The 23,915-nt window shown below is 34.2% G+C and overlaps 2 protein-coding genes across 7 annotated transcripts in view; both read left to right on the top strand.

Moving 5' to 3' along the window:
- Window positions 1–16,345, top strand: part of LOC123537817 (epidermal growth factor receptor-like) — a 188,728-nt gene extending 172,383 nt beyond the window's left edge. For 5 of the 6 annotated variants that reach the window (XM_045321661.2, XM_053530543.1, XM_045321657.2 and 2 more), the window contains 5 exons: window positions 2,005–2,085; window positions 5,959–6,120; window positions 6,417–6,603; window positions 7,501–7,686; window positions 8,284–16,345. In XM_045321661.2, coding sequence (XP_045177596.2) covers window positions 2,005–2,085; window positions 5,959–6,120; window positions 6,417–6,603; window positions 7,501–7,686; window positions 8,284–8,579 — 912 coding nt within the window. In that variant the 3' untranslated portion in view covers window positions 8,580–16,345. The remainder of the gene's footprint in view (window positions 1–2,004; window positions 2,086–5,958; window positions 6,121–6,416; window positions 6,604–7,500; window positions 7,687–8,283) is intronic. The other variant, XM_045321662.2, reaches the window with a different exon arrangement.
- Window positions 16,346–19,992: 3,647 nt separating this feature from the next.
- LOC123538662 (purpurin-like) lies at window positions 19,993–20,835 on the top strand. The gene is made up of 2 exons (XM_053529496.1): window positions 19,993–20,453; window positions 20,646–20,835. The coding sequence occupies exons 1-2, from the start codon at window positions 20,141–20,143 to the stop codon at window positions 20,807–20,809; spliced, it is 477 nt and encodes a 158-aa protein (XP_053385471.1). The 5' UTR covers window positions 19,993–20,140; the 3' UTR covers window positions 20,810–20,835.
- The last annotated feature ends 3,080 nt before the right edge of the window (window positions 20,836–23,915 follow it).

The following is a 23,915-nucleotide window of genomic DNA, read 5'->3' as shown; positions in this document are numbered from 1 at the left end:
TTGTATTTATATTAGACTGTAAGAAATTGACTTGTATTCTCAGGACTTTTAATGAACCCCTGAGAATAAGGGGTAACAGTGTAGATCTCTAATGTTTATTGACGTCAGTATTTTCGGAAAGTCCCGAATAACACTTCTCAGATAGTGTTTGTATTATATTCGTATTTTAAAATACGTGTTGACGGACACATTTCCAGGTATTTACTCTAGTGATTCCTTAAACATGATTCCAAACAATATGCAGTATAAGCTTTTTTATACTCATGTACACAAAAGCAATTTTCCAGTATAATTTCACAATTTATTTTCTACTTTTAAAAATATTAATATGGTACATTTATATAAAAGGTGCAAGCTTAGAATTCTGAGGATGGGTTTTTTTCCTATATGGTTAATAGATAGCAAAAATGTAAGGGGTGATAAAGATGTTCTTGAAAATATTTGATAACCTGTCATTAGAAAAGAGGGGAAAGAGATGCATGGCAAATTGTAGATGGATGAATGAATAGATGTTCCCTCAGTTTGAGAGGCATTTAGAATAAGAGCCAATTAATGCCTAAACATCAGTAAAATTCATTTTACTGTAGATGGTTTAGGGATGGTTGTTAAAGGAATGATCAAATGTGTTGAGTTCTTTAGAATTTGGATGGATGGTCACAAAGTTATCAGGAAAAAAACACACAAAGTAAAAAAAGTTGATTTCCTAATATTTCTTGATTAACTTACTAACAAAAAATAACTCACTTGAAAACTTCATCCTGTTAATACATGGAAAAAATGTACATTGTTTTATGCCATTAGATAGAGTACATGGCTACTGAACTGAAATTTTTGATTGAAATTCAATGCCTATTTTTTTTCAACAAATGGAAATAATGTTGTTTTTATCAATCTCTCACAGACCAACCAAGTAAGAATTCAAAGTTTGCACTGAATGTTTGCTTCTATTTCAGTTTCTGTTTTTTCTTACTGTGCACTAATTCCTTCCACATCCACCACAAAAATATTTATGTTTTCCAGTATCTTTTTATTATAAAATGGAGCTCATTTAGTTGTAAAAAGGGAGGTAATTTAAAAAAATATGTCAAGCTATTTAACAAGAGTTGTTTTGTATTCTTTTTGGCAAATTACAGGGAAAAATTAGGTAAAGAGTAAATAAATGAAAGTTTGTAAACCTACCTACCCTTGTTTTTAAAATACAGTTGTGTACTGAGGAAACATAAATATTTTACTGATGACCCTGTTACAAATGTTACTGGTGGACTTAGTTTGAAAGGGTGGCCTAAAGGATATTGAAAGCAGTGTAAATGAATTGGGAAAAATCTCAATATTTATCGAAGCCAGTTTAAGGAAATCTATTTAAAGAAATTAAGACCTACTCAGAATCCATTTTCTGAGTAGTAATATATATTTTAGAGATACTTAAAATACTGCAAAAATAAAAAAAATCCCTTTTGACAGTAACTTCTATAATGCCTATTCAGTTTAGCACTTCCATCAAAAACATCTGGGAGCCTGTCCTTTTAACTAAAACGGTAAAATGAAAGAAAATCAGTGTCGTTTGGCCACCCTTTTCATTACCTTTAAATCAAACATTTTAAAAAATTCGAGTAGATTTGAGTCAGGTATACTGGTAATTTACATGACGAAATAATATAATACCATTCTGATGGGACATCATTGTAATTTTATGATAAAATGATGTAAATGGATTGGTTATTTACAGGAAAATGACATATGATAGAGCATTGATAGAACTGTTATTTACATGGTAAAAAAATACCAATAGAATTGGGTTTTTTTACATGAGAAAATCATGTAAATAGAAATGGTAATTTACATAGAAATACTGTATTAGACTTGTTATTTACATGAAAAATAATGAATCTTTAATACATGTAAAAATAGCCATTCGTTATGTTACATGATCAAGTAAAACAGCTGGAATAAGGAAATTGACTTTATGAAACATGGATAAAATCATGTAATGATGCCTGTACACAGGGGGATGAATTGAAGAAAATACCCTCGGAAGAGGTTTTAGATGAAATAAAAGTTGAGGCAGTCGCTGACAACAAGGACGAGGTACCAGTCTCAACTATATTTAGCATGGCGTGTCCCAATCATGTGTATATAGTATGCATGGTTCGTTCTAAAAAATGCATAATCTTCCCTTATGTTTTAATAATTGTTCGAAAATGTTCATGTTGCTAATTTGTAGAAATGTATGTTATATAAAATGTATATTATTTTTGTTAAGACCATTTTAATAACACAGTTATGTCAGATATTAGGCTTGATTGAATGTGTTAATAGATAGAATTGTAAAATAACTGATCAAAACCTTTTGTACAAGAATAATAAGATAAAAAAACAAAAAAAAAAGAGTTGAATTATTTCATTCTATGTAAAAAAATTTCGGAAATCAAAAATTGTCTAATGACTACAAAATAATATTTTTTTACTGATTTTAAATGCATAAATTTTTTTAAATAAAACACATACTGTGTTGTTTAGAGCACAGTCTTGAAAATTAGCCAATGGCAAGGCTGCTTTCTGAGACATGTCTCCAAAGACTTTTCAAAAAAGCACAAAATCATATATTCATAGAGGATAAATTTTTGTGGATTTTATTGTTGCATTGATCCTGGAAATTAGATCCCTAGGATCAAGCATTGATCCTGGAAATTAGATCCCTAGGATCGAGCATTGATCCTGGAAATTAAATCCCTAGGATCGAATTAAAGTAGCTCATTCAACTTTAATATCCACAAATTCATGTCCAAAATGTAAGCCGTTTTGATCAGAGTGAAGAATTTATGCCACCAAAGTTAGGTGATGTCTGTACCATGTATGATGTTCTTGTGTACCATTGTAATACTGTTCCTGTTTCTGATTTTTAGTTAATTTTTGTCGCAAAGATATGCTACTGTTAGATGTCACAACTGTATTTATGCATGTAACTTTTTAATACTGACTGTTGTATTGTGTAGAGCTGTCCTTTAAATATGTTAATAAGCGAGGAATTAAAGAAAAGATATTTGGAAATTAAAACTCTTCTGTGCATTTTAACGACTTCTTGATCTGCCTTTATTTATAAAAAAAGAATTCCAAGGATGGCAACAGAATCTTTTGTTAATAATTCATTTGTCATTAAAAACAGGGTTTTTTGTACTGTCAGTTTCAGCCATTTTAGGCTATAAAGTTTGGACTAATTGGAAATTTTGACTCCATTTTTTACAGAATCATTATAAAACTATCAGAATAGCACAGCTTGCTTAACTTGTTTTTTGTTTTTGTTGTTGTTCTTGTTATTTGGGGGGACAGGGAGGTTGTAAAACTTCCTTTTGAATATTTAAATACATGTATTAGCCAAAACCTTACCCAAGAATTTTTGCTTTAAGTACTATTTCTGCATACACATATACCATTTTTGCTTATTAAATACCATTTTTGCCTAGATCAGTGAAATTAAAATAATTCAGTATATCTTCAAATCTCAAACATTCCAACTATAACCCATATAGACCTGTTGAAATGTTTTATAAACTTAATTTGGTTTTTCACAAAATGAGAAATTAATAATAAAGCCTGTGGTAAAGATTTTAATTAAATCAAACAGTAAGGTAAACTGAAAAAAAATGTTTCTGTACCCTACCCAGTCCAGTAAGCTCTGTAGGTAGAGCATGTGACTTCCATTCACAAGGTTGTGGGTTAGAATCTGTGAAGAAACATATTTTCTTCATAGTCTAGATAATAACTCTAAGATTATCTATCCAATATCTCTGATATATCTATGAGCCACACCATGAGAAAACCAACATAGTGCATTTGCGACCATCATGGATCCAGACCAGCCTGCACATCTGCGCAGTCTGGTCAGGATCCATGCTGTTTGCTTTCAAAGCCTGTTGCAATTAGAGAAACCATTAGCAAACAGCATGGATCCTGCAGATGCGCAGGCTGGTCTGGATCCATGCTGGTCGCAAACGCACTAGGTTGGTTTTCTCATGACGCAGCTCATATGTACTTGCAGAGAATAGGTGAATACTGGTAAGAAATCCAGGAATTCGGGTTATTTTCACTGATCACAGTATATAACTGGAAAACAGCATTCAAACAGGCAAAAATCTACATGTACTAATGCAAATAGTATAATTACTGATATAGTTTATATTTATAATGTTGGTGGTATAGCTTTTCTTACAAATTACTTGCATCGAGTTTTATTGAAGAAAAAAGAAAAATTATATATATTTCAAGGGCAGCATAGTTTTTTTTATTTTTTATTTTGGGCAATGTGATGTAATGTCTGTTAATTTTGTAACCCTGTAAACTACCCCCACCCCCAAGTCCTAACTGTCTATATTGTACTAAACATATGGTAAATGTGTATTCTAACAACGTAAAAAATAAATGTGGTAGATGGAATGTTATACTTTTACAGGCTTTTAAGGAATGGTATTAAAATATTCAAGTTTTGTAATGGAGTGAAGAGTTAGGTTGTCAGTTTAAAACCATGTTACAGTAGATATTTTTTGAAATATTTGAAATGTAATTATCCGTTGAAGGATTATAAACTTTGTTAAGTTTGTTGGTTCCTTTGCAGTGATTTCAAAGGAATTTCTAATATGAGCCGCATCTTGAGAAAACCAATATAGTGGCTTTGTGACCAGCATGGATCCAGACCAGCCTGCGCAGTCTGGTCAGGATCCATGCTGTTTGCTTTCAATTTTAGCCTATTCCAATTAGAGAAACCGTTAGCGAACAGCATGGATCCAAACCAGACTGCGCAGATACGCAGGCTGGTCTGGATCCATGCTGGTCGCAAATGCACTCTGTTGGTTTTTTCATGGCACGGCTCATTTTATGAAATATTTGAAATGTAATTATCCATTAAAGGATTATAAATTTTGTTAAGTTTGTTTGTTCCTTTGCAGTGATTTCAAAGGAATTTCTAATATGTATTTGATACTAAAAAGGTCAATACCAAAGATCAACAAAAGCTTTTCAGTTTAGTTTACTAATGGTTCTGTGCTATGCCATTGTGTTTCTTTATATATATATATATATATAATTCCAGCTGTCTTGAAGAAATTTTCAAGTCCTGTCCCGAAAACATTGTGCAGAAAATATTATTTTTAAGTCATCTCGAAGTAAAACGCTCGATCCTTCGAAATTCGAGATACCAAGGTTCAGCTGTATTTTTTGATGAAGAACTTTTCTGAATAATTACCATCTCACATGAATGCATACTGTCTGAAGAAGGAAAAGTTCGTAACAAGGGGTAATAAAACAAATGAGTTAACAAAGTAAAATTCAGACTTAATGGTTCAATCATTGATCTCAAAATTCCATCGTGTCTTCACATTCTACAGCACAATGGCAATGATTGACCTTTGTTGTTTGTTTGGAACTATTTGAACCAACTATTATAACCCTTTCGTCTTAACACTGGCCCAGTTAGCTCAGCAGGTAGAGAGCAAGATGTCAGTCTGATTCCTGAGTGATCCATTTGGAATAAGAGCATGTGGGTGAGTCATTTGAGTAGTGCCATGAGAAAACCAACATAGTGGGTATGCGACCAGCATGGATCCAGACCAGCCTGTGCATCCGCGCAGTCTGGTCAGGATCCATGCTGTTTGCTAATAGTTTCTCCAATTCCAATAGGCTTTAAAAGTGAACAGCATGGAGCCTGACCAGACGGCGCGGATGCGCAGGCTGGTCTGGATCCATGCTGGTCGCACACCACTATGTTGGTTTTCTCATGGCACGGCTCATTTGTTCTCCATCTCTGAACCATGTTGGGAACCTTTCAGTTATAAACATGTTAGTTCTGGTACAGAATAGTTAGAACAAGTGACAGCTGTACTTAGCTGAAATGCTTTTTATAAAAAAACGTGGCTTTCAACTTGAATGAAACAAAAGTGTTATTTTTTTTTCTTTTTAACTTTTCAGGGAGATAAACTAATGCGATTGCCGAGTTATTCTTACGACAAAGACGACCTGGCCCGTCACCTGAGTGTGGCCGCTGAGGGACCAGAGGAAGTAATAGAGGCAGATGAATACTTACAACCAGCCCCACCTGTACCATTGCAAATAGAAAACAATAACTTCAAGGTGTGTAACTCTTGAAAAAGTAATTAATTGACATTTCCAGTTGTGTAGATATCAAGTTTGAATATAATTTTTTTGTTTCATTTTTAGAACCTGTATCATCTTAAAAATCATTAAAAATATTGTATTATACTGTCGCGTCTTGTGGCACTTTCTGACTTTTGTCTATATCATAGTGTTAACTATAATGTAACACATTTGAAATTGGGAGGGCCAGTTAATTCAAATTAAAGGTTGATCCAGTAACTCTGAATTGTTCGCACAAAAGGATACGAATAAATGATTATTTTTATGTACAGGTGCAACATCTTGGTGGGGCAACAAATAAAGAGCAGCCTCAACTGATTCGAGAAAAACGTTACGGACATCTTGAGTCGGCATCTGCTGCAAAACAACAGAGAGATCTATTGCCTAGCAACCGTCTCCGTGGAGATAGCATCAATGGGAGATATAGTTCAGATCCTGTAAAATATACCAGAAATAGAGGTGAGTATCCTGACACGTGTGCAGCTCGGTTTGGTTTGTTCCAATACTGAAATTACAAAAGTTTTATGTGGGCTATATCCATTTATAGTCATTCATGACTGAACAGTTACTCTCACTGACTTTGAATCCTCCAGAGTATGTTTAAGCCGTAGCAGATGTTGGATTGGTTCTTGTGAAGAAGCCAACCAATTGGCTTGTGAAATGTTTATGGTTTTACTATATACCTGACACATCAGAACTAAGGCATAAATGGGCATCAAGGCTCCCTCCACAATTTAAGCTGGCAATAGAATCTTTAGAATTCTACTTCCAACACTCTTCCAAAGTTAGACTAAAATGAGGAGCTTGAACAGGATTGATAATGACAACTATGAACACGTAATCTAAAAGTATCAGCAAAAATATAATTCATGTTTCAGCAGTGTTTGAGTTGAATAGTTGACAGCATTTGTTTTAAAGTAGTGCGAACAAGTTCTGCAGGTTACTGAAAACTCATTAACAGAACTTGATAAATGCTGTGATATTAAATTTTGTCACCTAAATTATATTAATTGGTAAAGATATCTCACAAAAGTTTATTCATTAAAAAGTCTCGCAATTAAATTGTGGGTAATTTTTTTTTGATAATTAATAGATATTCACCATTGAGTTTGCATTTTTTCTTTTTGAGTAACACTTGTTACACATTCAGACATTAATTTAATGTAACTAATATGTATTTTGTTTATAAGATATCTAAAAAAGACTTTAACATTATGACATTTTATTTAATACAAATTAGTTCTAATCTATTTGCATAAAAGATAATTTTGATGGTAATGTGCTTATGCTGTTTTCTTACACTGAGTAAAAGTAACTCAAAACATTGCAGTTAATTTGTTGTTACTTACTTTACAGATGACGTTGATGGTAACGTAATGTTGCGATTTCCTAAAGTAGGTAACGGCAATATACCAAACAACCAGGCTAGAAGTCCTAAACCTGTAAGCCCACCAGTGATGCAGTTACCTCTAGATGAGGATGACTACCTTCAGCCTAAGTCGGCAAACCCTAAAGCTTACTTGGACTTAGAAAACAGTAAAGGTCTCTTTATCTTTTATATTTACCGGCAACTAAAAAAAATTCTGTCTGTCTGGCAGAAAAAAAATCTTTTCATAATTGCATTCCTTTCTTTTTTATACTAAGTTATTAAAGTTTATATTTTTGATATATTTAGGAAGTATGACCTGCTTATGTAGAATGACCGTTCGTACGCTTGTATGAACAGCTTGTAAAACTTGTTAAGAATTTCATCACTATTGCAAAGCTATTAATTATATTAGAGATAAAGTTTTAAAGGCAATCAGTACTTAGAAACTTAGCTTTGAATTGTTGGGGTGATTCAAGAATAATATCGTGAAAAAAATGTTTAATTTTCCCACACTGGATGATGCTTTCATTGAGTTTATATTTTCTGTTATTTACAAATTTACAATAAAAAGAAGTGCATTAAAAAAGTGCACTATGCAGTTTCTCCTATTAATGGTCACTGTAATTTAGCTGACAAAGTAGCATGTTTGACATAATCAAACATGTGTTAAAAATAAGGTTAAGAAATTCCTTTATGCTGTTACACTGATAGAAAGATGTCACAGAATGAATTTAATTGAATATTTATAAATATAATGTTTTATTTTTCAGACTATTATATAAATGAAAAACAAATGTCTCCAGAAGATGCCATAGACAATTATTTAGTTCCAAATCCTGTCCCGACATTATTCGAAAATCCAGAATATTTTGAAGGTGACCCTAGAGACAGTGTTTTTAACCGGACTGCTGGTCCATCACGGGACCGTAGTGTTAAACCTAAAGTAGCACCAAAACCAAAACGATTAACAGACTACTACAATGATATGGGTATGAATAGCCCAACGGAAGTTCGGCAAAACGAACCACTGTTATCAAATTGCTCAAACGGAGAATCGGCTGTGTAGTGATAATTTAATGTTTTAAAAAATTATTGTGATAGTCAAAACTCATGGAGAGTTCAAGAACATTATTCAGTGAATCATATGTCTTGAAAATAAAATTTCAACATTCACCGTAATTAGATGAATGTGAAACAAGGACACCCAACTGGATTAGTTCTATTCCTGTTAGGTTACAAGGAAGTATGGTCCAAATGAGAAAATATTACAAGAAGATGGGATCAGAGAAGGCTTTCATGGAAGTTTTGTTGACTGAAACAGACAATCTGGAATGAAATAACCATAAATCTCACATGCTGAGGTCCATCAAAAGAAACAAAAACTTACTGGATTGGAACCATACATTGTTTTGGTCTTTTCAAAACAGTTTGAAATGACATCAGTACAACTCCATTTCAAAATGATGTCTGCTCAAAACCATTTGAAATGACTTCTGCCCAGAAGCAATTCAAATGACGTCTGCTCTGAACCATTTGAAAGGAAGTCTGCTAAGAACAATTCGAAGTGATTTCTGTCATGAAGCTAGTGAAATAACATCTGCTATAAACCATTTGAAATGACGTCTGCTCTGAACCGTTTGAAATGATGTCTGCTAAGAAGCATTTGAAATTACTTCTGCCCCGAGATGATGTCTGCCTTAAACAGTGGGCAAAGTGCTATGTTTTTAAAGCATAATGTGAGAGCGCTAAGCAGGAAAATAAAAGAGTGCTTTTCAAACATTAACCGTCCACGTAATTAATGTGCTAAATTTTTAATCTTGTGTGGAGGAGAAATGGACCATTGTTCACTGTTCATGTTGCATTTTTTAATGCACGGTAGGAAAAACATTGATACTTATGTGATAAGATTTGAAAATGGCACAAGTTTCTGTCACTGTTGCAATACCGTTGGTCTGTTAACATTTTACTATATACTTACCAATAGTGCATTCAATTTTATCATTCACGATTATCATTTTTCGTGAACAGTGACTTTGATGTACACTTACAATAATGTGAATTGTTGTGAATTACACCATGTAGTTGTATTATGTTATGTCATACACAGTGCTATAGTGAACTATCTCAGCTGATGTTTTCATATGCTTGCATGTTATAATATATACTTGTTACCACCATAGGCTAGGAGAGGTATTCATAGAAGGTTGAAATGCATGTTGCATTCATCCAAAAGATGAATACATTTTGTATGTTGTATGTTGGAATATGTATTCATTTCAAAAGTTTGTAACTATTTTCTAGAAATGTAAGAATAATTTTGGTTTTTTTTACATGTGGAAATGCCTTTTGCAATGGTAAACTTGTGAAGCTCGAATATACAGGAAAATCAGGCTGTTATATACCAGATTATCAAGTTTGTTTTTGTAATCATTATAGTAATATACTATATAACCTTATATAGTATAAATAAATGCACCCTCTTTGAAAAGTTCATTGTCTTATGGGGATGGGGGTAATTTTAGTTTTGAGTAAGTGGGTGTATGAGAGGTAGCTCATTTTTTGTATTAAATCTGAAAAACTAAACCACTAGTCTATAAAAAGTTGTAAGAAGAAGCAGGAGTCGATCTTTAAATCTGAAAACTTTTCAACTTGTATTTTTTCAGATGATACTGTTCATAAATTGTTAAACTTGTATGTATCACATATTGTTCAAGTGTTTCCTATTAGCTATTGATATAATATGTTTATGTTTAAAACTGATATTACTGTTACGCTGCATTCAAGAGATCTCATTTTTTAGCTCGACTATTCATAGAATAGTAGAGCTATTGGACTCGCCCATGCGTCGGCGTCCGCGTCGGCGTCCGCGTCCCGATTTGGTTAAGTTTTTGTATGTAAGCTGGTATCTCAGCAACCACTTGTGGGAATGGATTGAAACTTCACACACTTATTCACTGTGATAAACTGACCTACATTGCACAGGTTCCATAACTCTATTATGCTTTTTTACAAAATTATGCCCCTTTTTCGACTTAGAAATTTTTGGTTAAGGTTTTGTATGTAAGCTGCTATCTCAGTAACCACTTGTGGGAATGGATTGAAACTTCACAAACTTATTTACTGTGATAAACTGACTTACATTGCACAGGTTCCATAACTCTATTTTGCTTTTTTACAAAATTATGCCCCTTTTTCGACTTAGAATTTTTTGGTTAAGGTTTTGTATGTAAGCTGCTATCTCAGTACTCACTAATTGGAATGGATTGAAAATTCACATACTTGTTCACTGTCATGATCTGACATGCACAAAGCAGGTCCCATGACTTTATTTTGCTTTTTTTCAAAATTATGCCCCTTTTTCAACATAGAAATTTTTGGTTAAGTTTTTGTATGTAAGCTGGTATCTCAGTATCCACTAATAGGAAAGGATTGAAATTGCACACACTTGTTCACTGTCATGATATGACATGCAATGCAAAGGGTCAATGACTCAACTTCGCATTTTACAAAATTATGCCCCTTTTTCGACTTAGGAGTTTTTGGTTAAATTCCTATTATGTAAGCTGGTATCTTAGTACCCACTAATGGGAATGGATTGAAACTTCACACACTTGTCCACTGTCCTGAGCTGATAAGCACTATGCAGGTTCCATAACCCTATTTTGCTTTTTTACTAAATTATGTCCCTTTTTCGACTCGTATTCATTCAATCGACAAGGCTTTTGAATAGTCGAGCGTTGCTGTCCTCCGACAGCTCTTGTTTTCTTTGCAATAATGATGATAATGCTACAGCATTAGTTTGCACAGAAACACTAGTAAGAATTTGTGATTTACAAGTAGCTACTGAACATATAAACAAAGCTACACCTTAATGAATAAAGACAGTCACAATGAATAAGTCTTTTTGCAGGGTAGAGATAGGGTGATGTGGGGGTAAAAATGCTTAAGTAGCTCTCATTATAAACTCAAAGTCTTTATATTGACTGGACCTAGCCTTGTATTAGATTTCATGACATTTGGGGAAGAGATGGGGGTGGGGTGGGTGTAAAAATGCTTTGGTAGCTCTCTGTATGAACTAACAGTCTGTATCGACTGGACCTAGCCTTGTATTATTTTTCAGGACAATGTTTGCCAAAATCAGCTTACACTTCTAAACGTTCTGACCAAACCCAATGAAACAACATTGTATTTCTGACCTAACAGAACACCATGTAGAAACCACCTGTAGTTGATAAATTTTAGAACAGGGACCAGCCTGTAATTGATACATATAGGAGAACACCAAGTAGAATCCACCTGTACTTGATTGTTTTAACCAGTATATTTAAATGACAAGATGTAAAACCCTTTAATAGGGAATGAATACATTAGACTAAAATTATTGAAATATTTTATGGAACACTCTGGTAATATTTATTCATATATTTTAGACATAACTCAAAAGAATCCCATAAAGTACCATTTTTCACAGATAGCTAACCTGTAACTGGACAGTACAAGGCCTAACAGTGGATTGATATACATGTATTAGGCTTAATATAACATTAACTTGATGTGGGATGTTGTGTTCTGCTCGACTTGGTTTTTGCTTAGTCTGGATCACACAAGTTGTGCAACCTCGGGTGTGGTCTAGCATGGTAAAATCCACAAGAGCTGATTACATCCTAGATAAAGTTACTGGCATATTTACCCCTAAAATTTTTTCATTTTTATTTCATGTAGCCAAAACTTTAATTAAACTTCTCTGAAACAAAGAACTATTTTTAACAGGTCATGAATATCAATAAAAGTAGTTCAGACACAGAAAAACAGGTGGATTCCCACCTAGTGCAATACATATGTAACACCAGTAATAAAAAAAAAACAGATGAAATTGAAATACTAAGAAAGGCTTCCATTACAGAAAATGTTTATCATGCAAAAAGTGTGGATATGAAAAAAACAGATCTCCACTTTCTGCACTTAAGTGACAATTAATTTCTTAAACATTTTTTTAAAAAAAATGGTTTTAGGATCTAATAGTTACATACATCAAAATTTGATTTGTTTTTATTCATATATTTATAACCTTGCTGTATGTATTACAAAGTCATAGAATTATTTATGAAAAAATATAATGATCAATAATAGAGATTGGTTAAAAAATATTGTGTTCATTAAGATAATTGTCTGTTTTGTTTTTGTAATTGTTAAATTGACACCAATCATTATTTACACATATATATTCATATATCATACATTTTTTTTAAATTTTAAACATTGAGTCAAAGTTTTAACATTTGTCAGTTTGTGTCTACTAAAAATCTGTTCTTGCAATTATTTAAAATAACATTTTAAAGAAATTTTCATGTAATTATTAACTATAGTAATATTGATTATTTAATTTACAACAATTATTTATACAATTTTTATATTTCTTAAATTCAGCGGATCAAATGCTATATATATACTTAACTTACAAAAATAGTTCCAGATGGGTTTGTTTTTTTTTATTTTTGTATAAATACCGTTATTAAGTAAGCTGAGAGAGCCAGAAAATTGTCTTTTTCTTTTTTTGAACTTGTGTACAGTTTATATTAGGCTTAGGTAAGCCAAAGATTTCAAGTTCCTCCCTATCAGTGCTATCAGTGCTTTGATTTTACATTAGTTTTCACAGTTTGTTCAGAAAATTGCTGTTCTTATCTTTACAAGAGCTGTTGTTTGAAGTTTTCAAGTGTTGTAAGGCACCTTTGGTTGTGTCACGCTTTTATTTTCATCTCATTGGGCCTAAAGCTCATTTGACATACTGTGATCTAACTTTTGCTCCGTTGTTTAAAGCTTCTCACAAAGCAGTAATGAAATTTGAAGGGATTAAACCAATGTATGTTACTACCTATAGTGCTTTCAAAGATAAATAAGAATGATTATTAACATAATAAAAAAACTAGTGAGTCAACCAAAAATTGTTAAGAATATTTGACTGACAAATGATACAATGCTAACCTGATAACGGTATTCTCGGGTAACTTTGAAAAGACAGAACTGTGACCAGAATGATATACATAATAATTTGGTATTTTTATATGTCTATACCATGTGGTAACCCTTTTTTCACTGCCTACAACTTGTGTTTTTCTTGGCAGATGTTTTAATGTCACACTGGATTCAGGCTACCAGTACTTCAGTGCTGTTAGATCTAGTCATTGTTGGATGAAATTATTACTGAGAGAATTTATCTGGTTTGCACACAGAAGAATTAGTCCTGCCAAGATGTCCACTAGTGATTAAGGGGTTGGTCTGGTTTTGCCAAATCAGTAAAGCTGGAAGGCCAGTATTTTTCTATAGTTTTTAGGTGGTAAAGCCTGATAGAAATATCTCTAAGCTCTTCCATGGTCAGAAAGGGAAGTAACTATCATAGGACTGGCACCTATCAGTCTTAATCCACAGTCAGAAAAGGGAAGTAACTACTGTTTATCTGGAACATATCATTTCTGCTAATGTCAGGAAGGGAAGTAACTTTTTGTCATTTCTCTGTCACCGTCAGGAAGAGAAGTGATTATTTTGTAACCCATTGTGAAAAAGGGAAGTAACTTTTATATAACTAGAACCAATTATTTCTCTGCCACTTTCAAAAGGGGAAGCAACTTTTGTTAACCTGGAACCTATCAGTTCTCTTCCACGGTCAGAAAGGGAAGTAACCATTGTACAGTTAGAATTGGTGAGTGATGCAAGATGTTGTGAATATCTTGTTTATTTTTTAAGAAATCTTTTGTATAAGTTGTTGTGACTCAAGTAGAGTTGTGAATAATGAAATTAAATTCTGATCTCGTAAGTATGTGCCATTTTAGCAAGCTTGTCCTCATATGTACTCAAGATCTTTAGAAAAGCCAAATGTTAATCAGTATACCAAGTTCCATTCAACTACACCTATAATAGTGTAAATGCTTGTCTAGAAAAAATATCATTATTGCCTGTAGCAAGCAGTATGACTGAATTTCTGTTAAATGTTGAAATAATTCATGAATGTTGTATAATTCTGCGAAACTGACATAATTCTGTAGTAGTTTGGCTTAAGTGAACTGAAATGTAGCTGATACAAGTATACAGAATGTTACATTAATTATGACCTTGAATGTCACATGATTCTATGACATTGATAGAATGAGCAGTGAATGTCACAAAATTAGTTTTAAATGAACGTTTCACCATTCTAGTGACATTAATATTCGAAGAGCTTTTATCAGCTTAAATGTCACAACAGCCTGCCTGGTTGTGCTCTTGAGTTTAAATCTAGTGCTTTATTATCGATCATATAGTCATGATTTCATGTAGTCATAATGTCTATGCAATGTTCCATATCTTTAAAATAGAACGGATGCTAAAGCTTCACAATTCTCCTACAAAGGTCAAGGTCAGCAGTTATAAAAACGAGTTTGGGAACCAGCTTCAAAAATGCAACTTTATTATTTGTCAGTTTCAAGCTCGGGCTTGACAAAAACTAATCAGATACTAGGATTTTGAGATCAGTCTCCAGGCTCAGCAGATGGAGTGGGGTGGGGAGGGATTATAAACTTGGACCCACATTGTTACAAAATCTAACCACCAGTATCAATAGATAGTTTCAAAAGACAGTATTTGGACTTTCTTTGATACCAAACTATAGGTCAACTACATTACATATGACTGAAAAATTGTTGAAAAAGATGTTAAACCCGAACACACGCACACACTACATTACAATTTAGGCCAAACAGTAGTATGAACAGTCATTGACTGGTGTTATAAAAGATATGATATTAGAATATGAGAAATGATTAAAATGTTGAATGTCACAGATGTTACATTTCCTGTTATGAACAAATAATACGTTGCATTTCCTGTTATGAACAAATAATACGTTACATTTCCTGTTATGAACAAATAATGTGTTACATTTCCTGTTATGAACAAATAATACGTTACATTTCCTGTTATGAACAAATAATACATTACATTGTACAACACATTTCACATATTGAATTAACATTGTTACATTTTGCATAATGTTACATATTCTTGTGTTACATTTCACTTAATGTTACATTTCACTTTGTGCGAGGAATGGTACAGAATATGTTGCATAATTAATAAAATTAATGTGTTACCTTTTATATGCCTCAGATTCAGGCATTTGATATTATTTCATAGTCTCATTGCATGTAATAAGTTGTGCGAGAGGTTTTGTACAGAAATTGTATATATACATAGTGTACTGTAAGATCAGTTAATTTTGCGGTCACCGAATTTCGTGGTTTTGACTAGAGTGGCACTTTCATTAGGATATAAATTCTTGAATTTTGACCTTTGAACATAAAATGAATGGGAATTTTTCTTATTTATTGGCATTTAACTTCATTGGTTGAATTAACCACAAAATATTAAGTTCACGAATATTAATAACTTTACAGTATTTAACAAGACTAAAAAGACTAAAACCTTTGTCTAATCTGTACTAATTTCTTTTTTTTTAAACAAAACTTTATTTATAAATATAGTATGGTAATTTTTTTTTTAGAAATGAATGTATTCCATTTTTATGAGAAACACAGATTCAGATAGATTTACTTTGGAAATGATGCGATGAAAAAGAGGTCACAGATCGAGTTAAGATTTCTTCTAAAGTATAAACAATTCTGTCCAAAACCCCACAAATATTATGTTATCACTTGTATATCCTGTTACATTTTTGACATATTTAGTTATATAATTTTTTATAGATGCTTTTTTTTGTTATACTGAAGTAGCCTCTGTCAGGAACATAATTTTGAACAACATGATGTGTACTAAAATGAATTAAACTGTTCTTGAATATTTTGTCTGTGTTACTGTGCCTTTATATCCTACACCTGACTTGCTTAAAGAATCTGGAAAAGCTTCTAGAATTGGAGCCGCTTCTGTAACAAATGTAATGAGTAACTTTGATTAAAATAAACAAAAATTTGGTCCCTGTGATTTTGACTTTTGAGCCACTGACCTCCAATACAAATAGCTAGTTTACCAATTATACAAATTATACTTAGTCAATGTGTACATGTATTAACTCTAGTCTGCAAACGAAAAATTTAACAGAAGTACAAGGTCATTCTGAATTCACGATCATCTCGTGTACAAAGATACCATACATGTATTAAATAGGGTAATCCTCTGTGCGCTGATTGGTGCACAAAATGCACGTGGAAATCCATTCTCGCATACCAGAGGTTCCCTAGTTGAACGTTCGTCTCGGCATTTTGACGAACGTCTGATGGATGAGAATGGTGGAAATCATATCGAGAGCTGAACGTGAAACTATTTTATCTTGTTCTTTATTAATATACAGTTACAATAGTTTCGCGCTCAGCCCACGATATAGAGGCATGACAAATGTCAAAAAGCTTAAGTACGAAGATGCTCGATACACAGCGCAGGAGATTTCAGTCAAATTCAGACAGATGTGTAATTTAGTTCAGGGGCAGTTTTAGTATTTTGAAGCAGTCTTGGGCTTCGAAAGATAAGGCGCGTTGGCAATCTGACTTAAGTATGCTTAGCGTAATAGGAGATGTACTTTAGTCAGATTGGGCGCGTTGGCTACCCCATTTGTTAGGCCGGGGGAGGTGGGGGTCAAAAACTGCCCATTGACGATTGTTGTGATGATTTTTGAAAATTTAAAAGATGAAACATGGATTAAATTTACGAGCCTCAAGGAAAAGAAATAAATGTGGATTGGGAGAAAATTGCGACAGGCTAGTGAAGGTCGTCTGTAAAACGCGTATTATGTACTTTAATTTTTATGCAGGTGGTATGATAGCCCAAGTCCCTGTCCCTGTGTACAAGACTGTCCCAGACTCATTTTACGCCAGAATTGTCCCTCAAGCAGTGGTGGACCACTACAGAGAGGCCTGTCCAATGGCCGGAGTGCGGTGGACCACTACAGAGAGGCCCGTCCAATGACCGGAGTGCGGTGGACCACTACAGAGAGGCCCGTCCAATGACCGGTGTGCGCGTCTTGACGCTGCTTCGTGACAATGCTCCGGTTCATGTTTCCACAATGGGGGTGACTGGATAGCTGCTAATGTCATAATTCGCATATCTGAAAATCTAAACTAAGTCTTGTTAATTGCTTTTAACATCTTTTAATAAAACATATCTTAATAAAAAATATCTTAATAACGTTTCATTTTCGGAAAATAGAGAAAATGTATCATATTAAAGGGAAATAACTCTGAAGATTTTTTTATCTAGGTCCATACGATATCAGCTTGTTTTATTGAATGTTTATGCCAAGCTATTTAGATATCTATATAGATACATACTGGACAAGAAAGTGACCTAAAGTCTTTGAATTCTACATGTGACCTTAATTTTAACCTAGAGACTGGACTATACGCGTGATACATTGTCTAATTATGGAGAACATTTGTGACAAGTAACAAAAAATCCTTGATGGATTGGAGAGTTATTAAGAGGCCGCAAAACAGATCATGTAACTTTTAACATCCAGGGTGATCTTGACCTGCAAGTAAGGGGTATATGTCTTAAGCGTGACACATTGTCTCATTATGGGGAACATTTGTGCCAAATGATATTGAAATGCCTTGATTGATGGTATAGCTGAACAGGCCCTGTTAACATTTGACCTCCAAGAGTGACATTGACCCTCGACCTAGAAGTATGTGTGTTACATAGGATACATCGTCTCATAACTGGGAATATCTATGCCAAGTGATACTGAAATTCCTTTATGGATGGTAGAGTTATCGAGCGGACCTAAAACAGACACTGTTTTCCCCTGACCTTGAACTGCGACTTTGACCTTTGGCTTTGGGGTCTGGGTGTTGCACTGAACACGTCGTCTTTTTATGGGGGAACATTTGCGCCTAATAATATCCGAATTTCTTGCTGGATGGTTGCGATTTATTATGCAGGCAGGAAAAAAGCCTGATGACTTTGACCTCTAAATGTGTCCTTGACTTTTAAGTTAGGAGCTGGGTGTTGCGCACTACCCATCGTCTCGTTATGGGGAATATTTGTGCAGTACTACTATAATCCTTTGGTAGATGCCAGGGTTACAGACCGGACATCAAACAGATCCTGTTCGTACCACGTTAACCTTTGACGTCAAAGTCATTCTGAAGACCACACTCCAGCCGATATTCGATAGCAGTAATAGTTTCTATATAGAAATAAGAAGTTATTTTTTGGTAGATTCCAGGGTTACAGACCGGACATCAAACAGATCCTGTTCGTACCACGTTAACTTTTGACGTCAAAGTCATTCTGAACATCACACTCATAGCAGTAATATTTTCTATATAGAAATAAGAAGGGCATGTACACATTTTACTCAATAACAAGAATTATTATGTTATAGAAGGCCATGTTTGAACTAAGATGTTGTAAATGTTTTATTTGCATGTCTGTACATGTTACCTTCTGAAAATAAAGAATTTATTATTATTATTATTATTATCATTTGTGTAATATATATATTTTTTTATTTTGAATGTTAAATGCGTTAATCGGTGTCACGGTGACCTTAGCATTAGCTATGGATCTGATGTTGTAAAAATTATTGGATTAATATTAAAATCCATTGATGAATGGGTTGTGTTACAGTGCGGACAGGGGAAAAAACGCTGCTCACTTTGAACTTCAAAAGTGACCTTGACCTTTGACCTGTTGGGCAAAGTTCACATCGGAGCTCTAGCGAAGAGTAGGCTGTTGTGTAAATGATACTTGCTCCCACCAGTAAAGTAACCGAGCAATCAAAAATTGGGCCCTGGAAATATCTAAAACTGTTTTCCCCCTGCACATTGAGCGCTGTGATGAAAAGCAAGGAACCAGTAAACCCTACCTCGCCGTGGAGTTTGCAGAGTTCAGCTCTTCAACAGGGAAGGTACGATTGGTGTACTAATTTATACCATTCAAATGGGTTATCAAGTATAGTCAAGTATAGTCGGTCTCTACTCTACCCTAGAGCTTCCATGGGAAACATTATTTGTGCTAACTATTTGTAAAATCCGGACACAAAAGTGCACACCGTGGTCCTTTTCAGCGTGATGGTACACAATTGCAATTTCGAATAAGATCTGCATTTTTGTTATCTTCAAGTTTATCTCTGAAATGCCTAACACCTTATATCTACACAGGGGATTGTAATACTTGTGTGTACCTTTCTCTTTATATCTAGCTCACAGGTCGAATTTATTATATGTTTTTCAGTGAATCATTGAACAATTATACTGAAATATATTTGAAATTCAATACACTTTGCACTGATATGGAAACACGTGGAATCTTGTTTAATTTTAAACATCAGATTAAATATCTTTTCACCCGTAAACACACGATCTTACATCTTCTCTCATGTCTGTGGTTAAAGCTACAATAAACATACGATTTAATCGCTTTAGCCTCAGATAGTATAGACTGCAACGTTTGTTATCGCAACACTAGACCAAAGTGCAGCAGCTTCATGTATGTATCTATGTAAACAACGTAGTAACATTTAGCAGTGTGAAGCACTTGAAGGCCAAGTTCTTTTTTTCCCCTCTTAACATCTGAATGGATAAAAAAACCGGAAGTGGAATAAAAACAGAACGAAATTGCGCATAATTATTACTGAAAAAAATGTTCACAAGTGGGACTATATTTTCGCGTAGAAATAAATGTCTGTTTCTCGCTATATTTTCAACGGTTTTATTTTTTATTTTACTGTTAAATATTGGAGTATTTAGTAGTGTTCCAACGTACACTGGAGAACTCTGTAAACTTGATGAAATTCAAGTTCAAGGTAGTTTTGATAGAAAGAAATTTGCAGGAAATTGGTACGCAACTTTTACAAAAGGGCTAGACAATTCCCTTCTTGCGAATCTTTTGGACTTTTATGACGTCAAGACAAATTTCATCCTCAGAGATAACGGAGATTTCGATATCAAATCAGGTATTTACTTTTATATACCTTTATGGTACGCCCATGTTGTCTCAATTCTTTTCAGTTCATACGAGCTTTAGCAAACAACTCTTAAGTATATCTACTATTTACAAATATTGTAGTTTCTCTTTTAACATTTGTCTATGCTTTTATCATCAGTAAAAATACTTGCAACACACCTTACCACATATTTGTTTTCAGTTGGAGGAAAATTTTACGGAATGTGGTGTCCCGAGGGACTTGGACATATGTCGGCCGAAGATAAAGAATACCCACAGAAACTGGCAATTTTCTTTGATACACCCACGGGGAAACAGTTTGGAACCAAGCCAGTATGGGTTTTAAAAACTGACTACAAAAGGTAAGTTGTTAAAACTGACTACAGTTAGATGTATACAAGGTATAACTCGGCGTAGACTATACTGGGTACCAGCGCGAAAGACAATGAAGAAACATATGACCTGGAGTGAAACAGATGTGGTCGGATTGATGAAACAAAACCGGTTTTCATCCAAAACCACCCTTTCAGATGATATGGAAAGATAGAAAGTGAAATATAAGCCCCATCAGTTATTTTTGTTTATCACATGTTTGACGTCGCGGGAGTGTAATAAAGCCATTAAATAAAAATGATAATACACTAGTGTAATAAAGCTTTGACGTCGACGTCATTTATAGTATAGGAGACGTTGATCAAATTGACTTGTTTATATAGTAAAAGAAAGTCGAATTTTTAATGTTTCGACAAGAAAGGCTAACATGTGATAAAAAGAATATTACATTTGTGACTTTCCACATTGAATTTATTAAACGAGTTGAATAAAATTAATAAAATGCTCGACAGAGCCTCGCATTTTACTATTTTATTCAACTCGTTTAATAAATTCAATATGAAAAGACACTCATGAAATATCCGCTCTATAGAAAGGGACTTAGATTTCAATTTGCGTTGGTTCATTTTGGACGAAAACAGGTTTGATATATCATTCGTATATTTCATTTTACAGTGTCTAATTATATTTCACTATTTTTATCCCCCGCCGATGAAATCGGAAGGGGGGTATTGAAATGGTGTCCGTCCGTCAGTGCGTCCGTCCGTCCGCAGCCATTTCTCAGTAACTAGCAGGTAGAATTTCATGAAACTTGAAATAAACATGAACCAACATACTGTGATGATGCCCGTCAATTTATTTTTGGGATTAGTCAATTTTCCTTAGAGTTATTGCCCTTGATTTAATGAAATATGCCCAAAAATGTCCGTCCGCAGCCATTTCTCAGTAACTATTAGGTAGAATTTCATAAAACTTGAAATAAACATGCACCAACATACTGCAATGATGCCCGTCACTTTTTTTTTTGATTGGTCAATTTCCCTTAGAGTTATTGCCCTTGATTTAATGAAAAATCCACGTCTGCAGCCATTTCTCAGTAACAAGCTGGTAGAATTTCATGGAACTTTAAATAAATATGAAAAAAAACATTCTTCGACGATGCCTGTCATTTTCTTTTTAATTGGTCAATTATCCTTAGAGTTATTGCCCTTTAATTGTTTAAAATCTACAGATTTGTACATAACAAATCAACCAATTGGTAGAATTTTATTAAACTTCTTTCATTCTTTTCCGTGAACATTTATTATAAATATATGAAGTTGTGTACCCACACCTGGTCACCACCTTGCCTTGGTCACAACCCCTCCCCCCCCCCCCCCCCCCCCCCCCCCCCACACACAAAAAAAAATATATATATATATTTATCAACATGCAAAATTGTACTGTTCCCCAGCCTCACTCCTCCACCCCGATGAGTCATGCCCACCATGCATCAACTCCCCTCCCCCCATTTTTTTTTTCATTTTTGATATTCCACCAATATTTATAATCAACATGTGATGTTTTGTACCATCACCCGGTCACCCCCGCTGCCCCTTCCGCCAAAACAAACAAAAAAGCATTCATTTTCTGTTAAATTGACTTTGACTATTGAAATTATTTGCTTCTTAGTAACATCCTTAACTTTTTGCCGGATATATTTTTTTGCCATTCCTCACCACAAACCTTTTTGGCGGGGGATACCAATTCATCGAATTTGCTTGTTCATTTCTGCACACACACAAAAACAGCAACAAAAAACAAACAAACAAGTAATTTCAAAAGATCATTTACTGACCTTGATCTAGTGTAGCGATTTTTCATCCGATAGTCGTGCCGTTTGAAGACCTCAGATCAAGTTGCGATAAATCCAAGTCAATCATATGGACTATATTAGATCTATCACGCAGGCCAATTGCCCCAGTCTATACTCTGTTTCAAATCTTAAACAATAGTCTCAGTGCGAGACCGTGACCTTTGACCCTTTTTATCTGAAGTGACTTTCATTCTAAATGTACGACCTTGGCAATTGTCTCCGCTTAATGACCAGTAGGTTTCGTCTGGTGCATGAAATTCTATTTAGCTTAAGAATTCGAATTAGTACGACCCTGGGTCGGACATATTCTAATTAGTATAAACCCTGGGTCAGACATATTCCAATTAGCTTTAAGATAATTCGGAATTAGTATGACCTGAATTAAGATAAATCTATTTAGCTTTAAGACAATTCGAATTAGTACGACCCTGGGTCGGACATATTCCAATTAGCTTTAAGACAATTCGGAATTAGTATGACCCTCAATTACAGCAGCCATCTTTAGTACGACCCTGGGTCGGACATATTCCAATTAGTATGACCCTGGGTCGGACATATTCCAATTAGCTTTAAGACAATTCCGAATTAGTATGACCCTCAATTACAGCAGCCATCTTTAGTACGACCCAGGGTCGGACATATTCCAATTAGTATGACCCTGGGTCGGACATATTCTAATAAGCTTTAAGACAATTCCGATTTAGTATGACCCTAAATTACAGCCGCCATCTTTAGTACGACCCAGGGTCGGACATATTCCAATTAGTATGACCCTGGGTCGTACTAAATTGAATTAACTTAAAGACATATTATTTAGCTTTAAGACAATTGAATTAGTATGACCCTCGGACAAAAATACCAGAATGCACCAAATTCACTGACCAATGAAATCAGGTGTTACATTTTCCTGTACATAATCGACTATATCCAGAGGCCACCATAGGTCAGTTGAAATAAAATTTTGAAATCTTGAAAACAGTTATCATAAAATGTCGCTTTCAAGTTTCCTTGATCGTGTTAAGGATATAGTAAATGGTGTATTTGATACGCGTACACAAAACGGTGTAAATGATCAATCGATTAAATATTCGCTTATGAGGCTTAATTAGTTGCTTTGAAACATTAATGCGCATATGTTCCAGGTTTCAAGTTTATCAGATGGCCAGTGCCATAAATACACATTATCTGATTCTTAATGGGACATCATGCTGACGAGACAACAAGCCTGAAATTTCAAATCAAAATGATTTCCAGCTGCAGACACTTGTCCTAGGCAAAAAACGT

The sequence above is a fragment of the Mercenaria mercenaria genome, chromosome 18 (assembly GCF_021730395.1).
Source record: "Mercenaria mercenaria strain notata chromosome 18, MADL_Memer_1, whole genome shotgun sequence".
In the NCBI taxonomy this organism is placed as follows: domain Eukaryota; kingdom Metazoa; phylum Mollusca; class Bivalvia; order Venerida; family Veneridae; genus Mercenaria; species Mercenaria mercenaria.
This window is presented reverse-complemented; position numbering and strand designations above follow the sequence as displayed.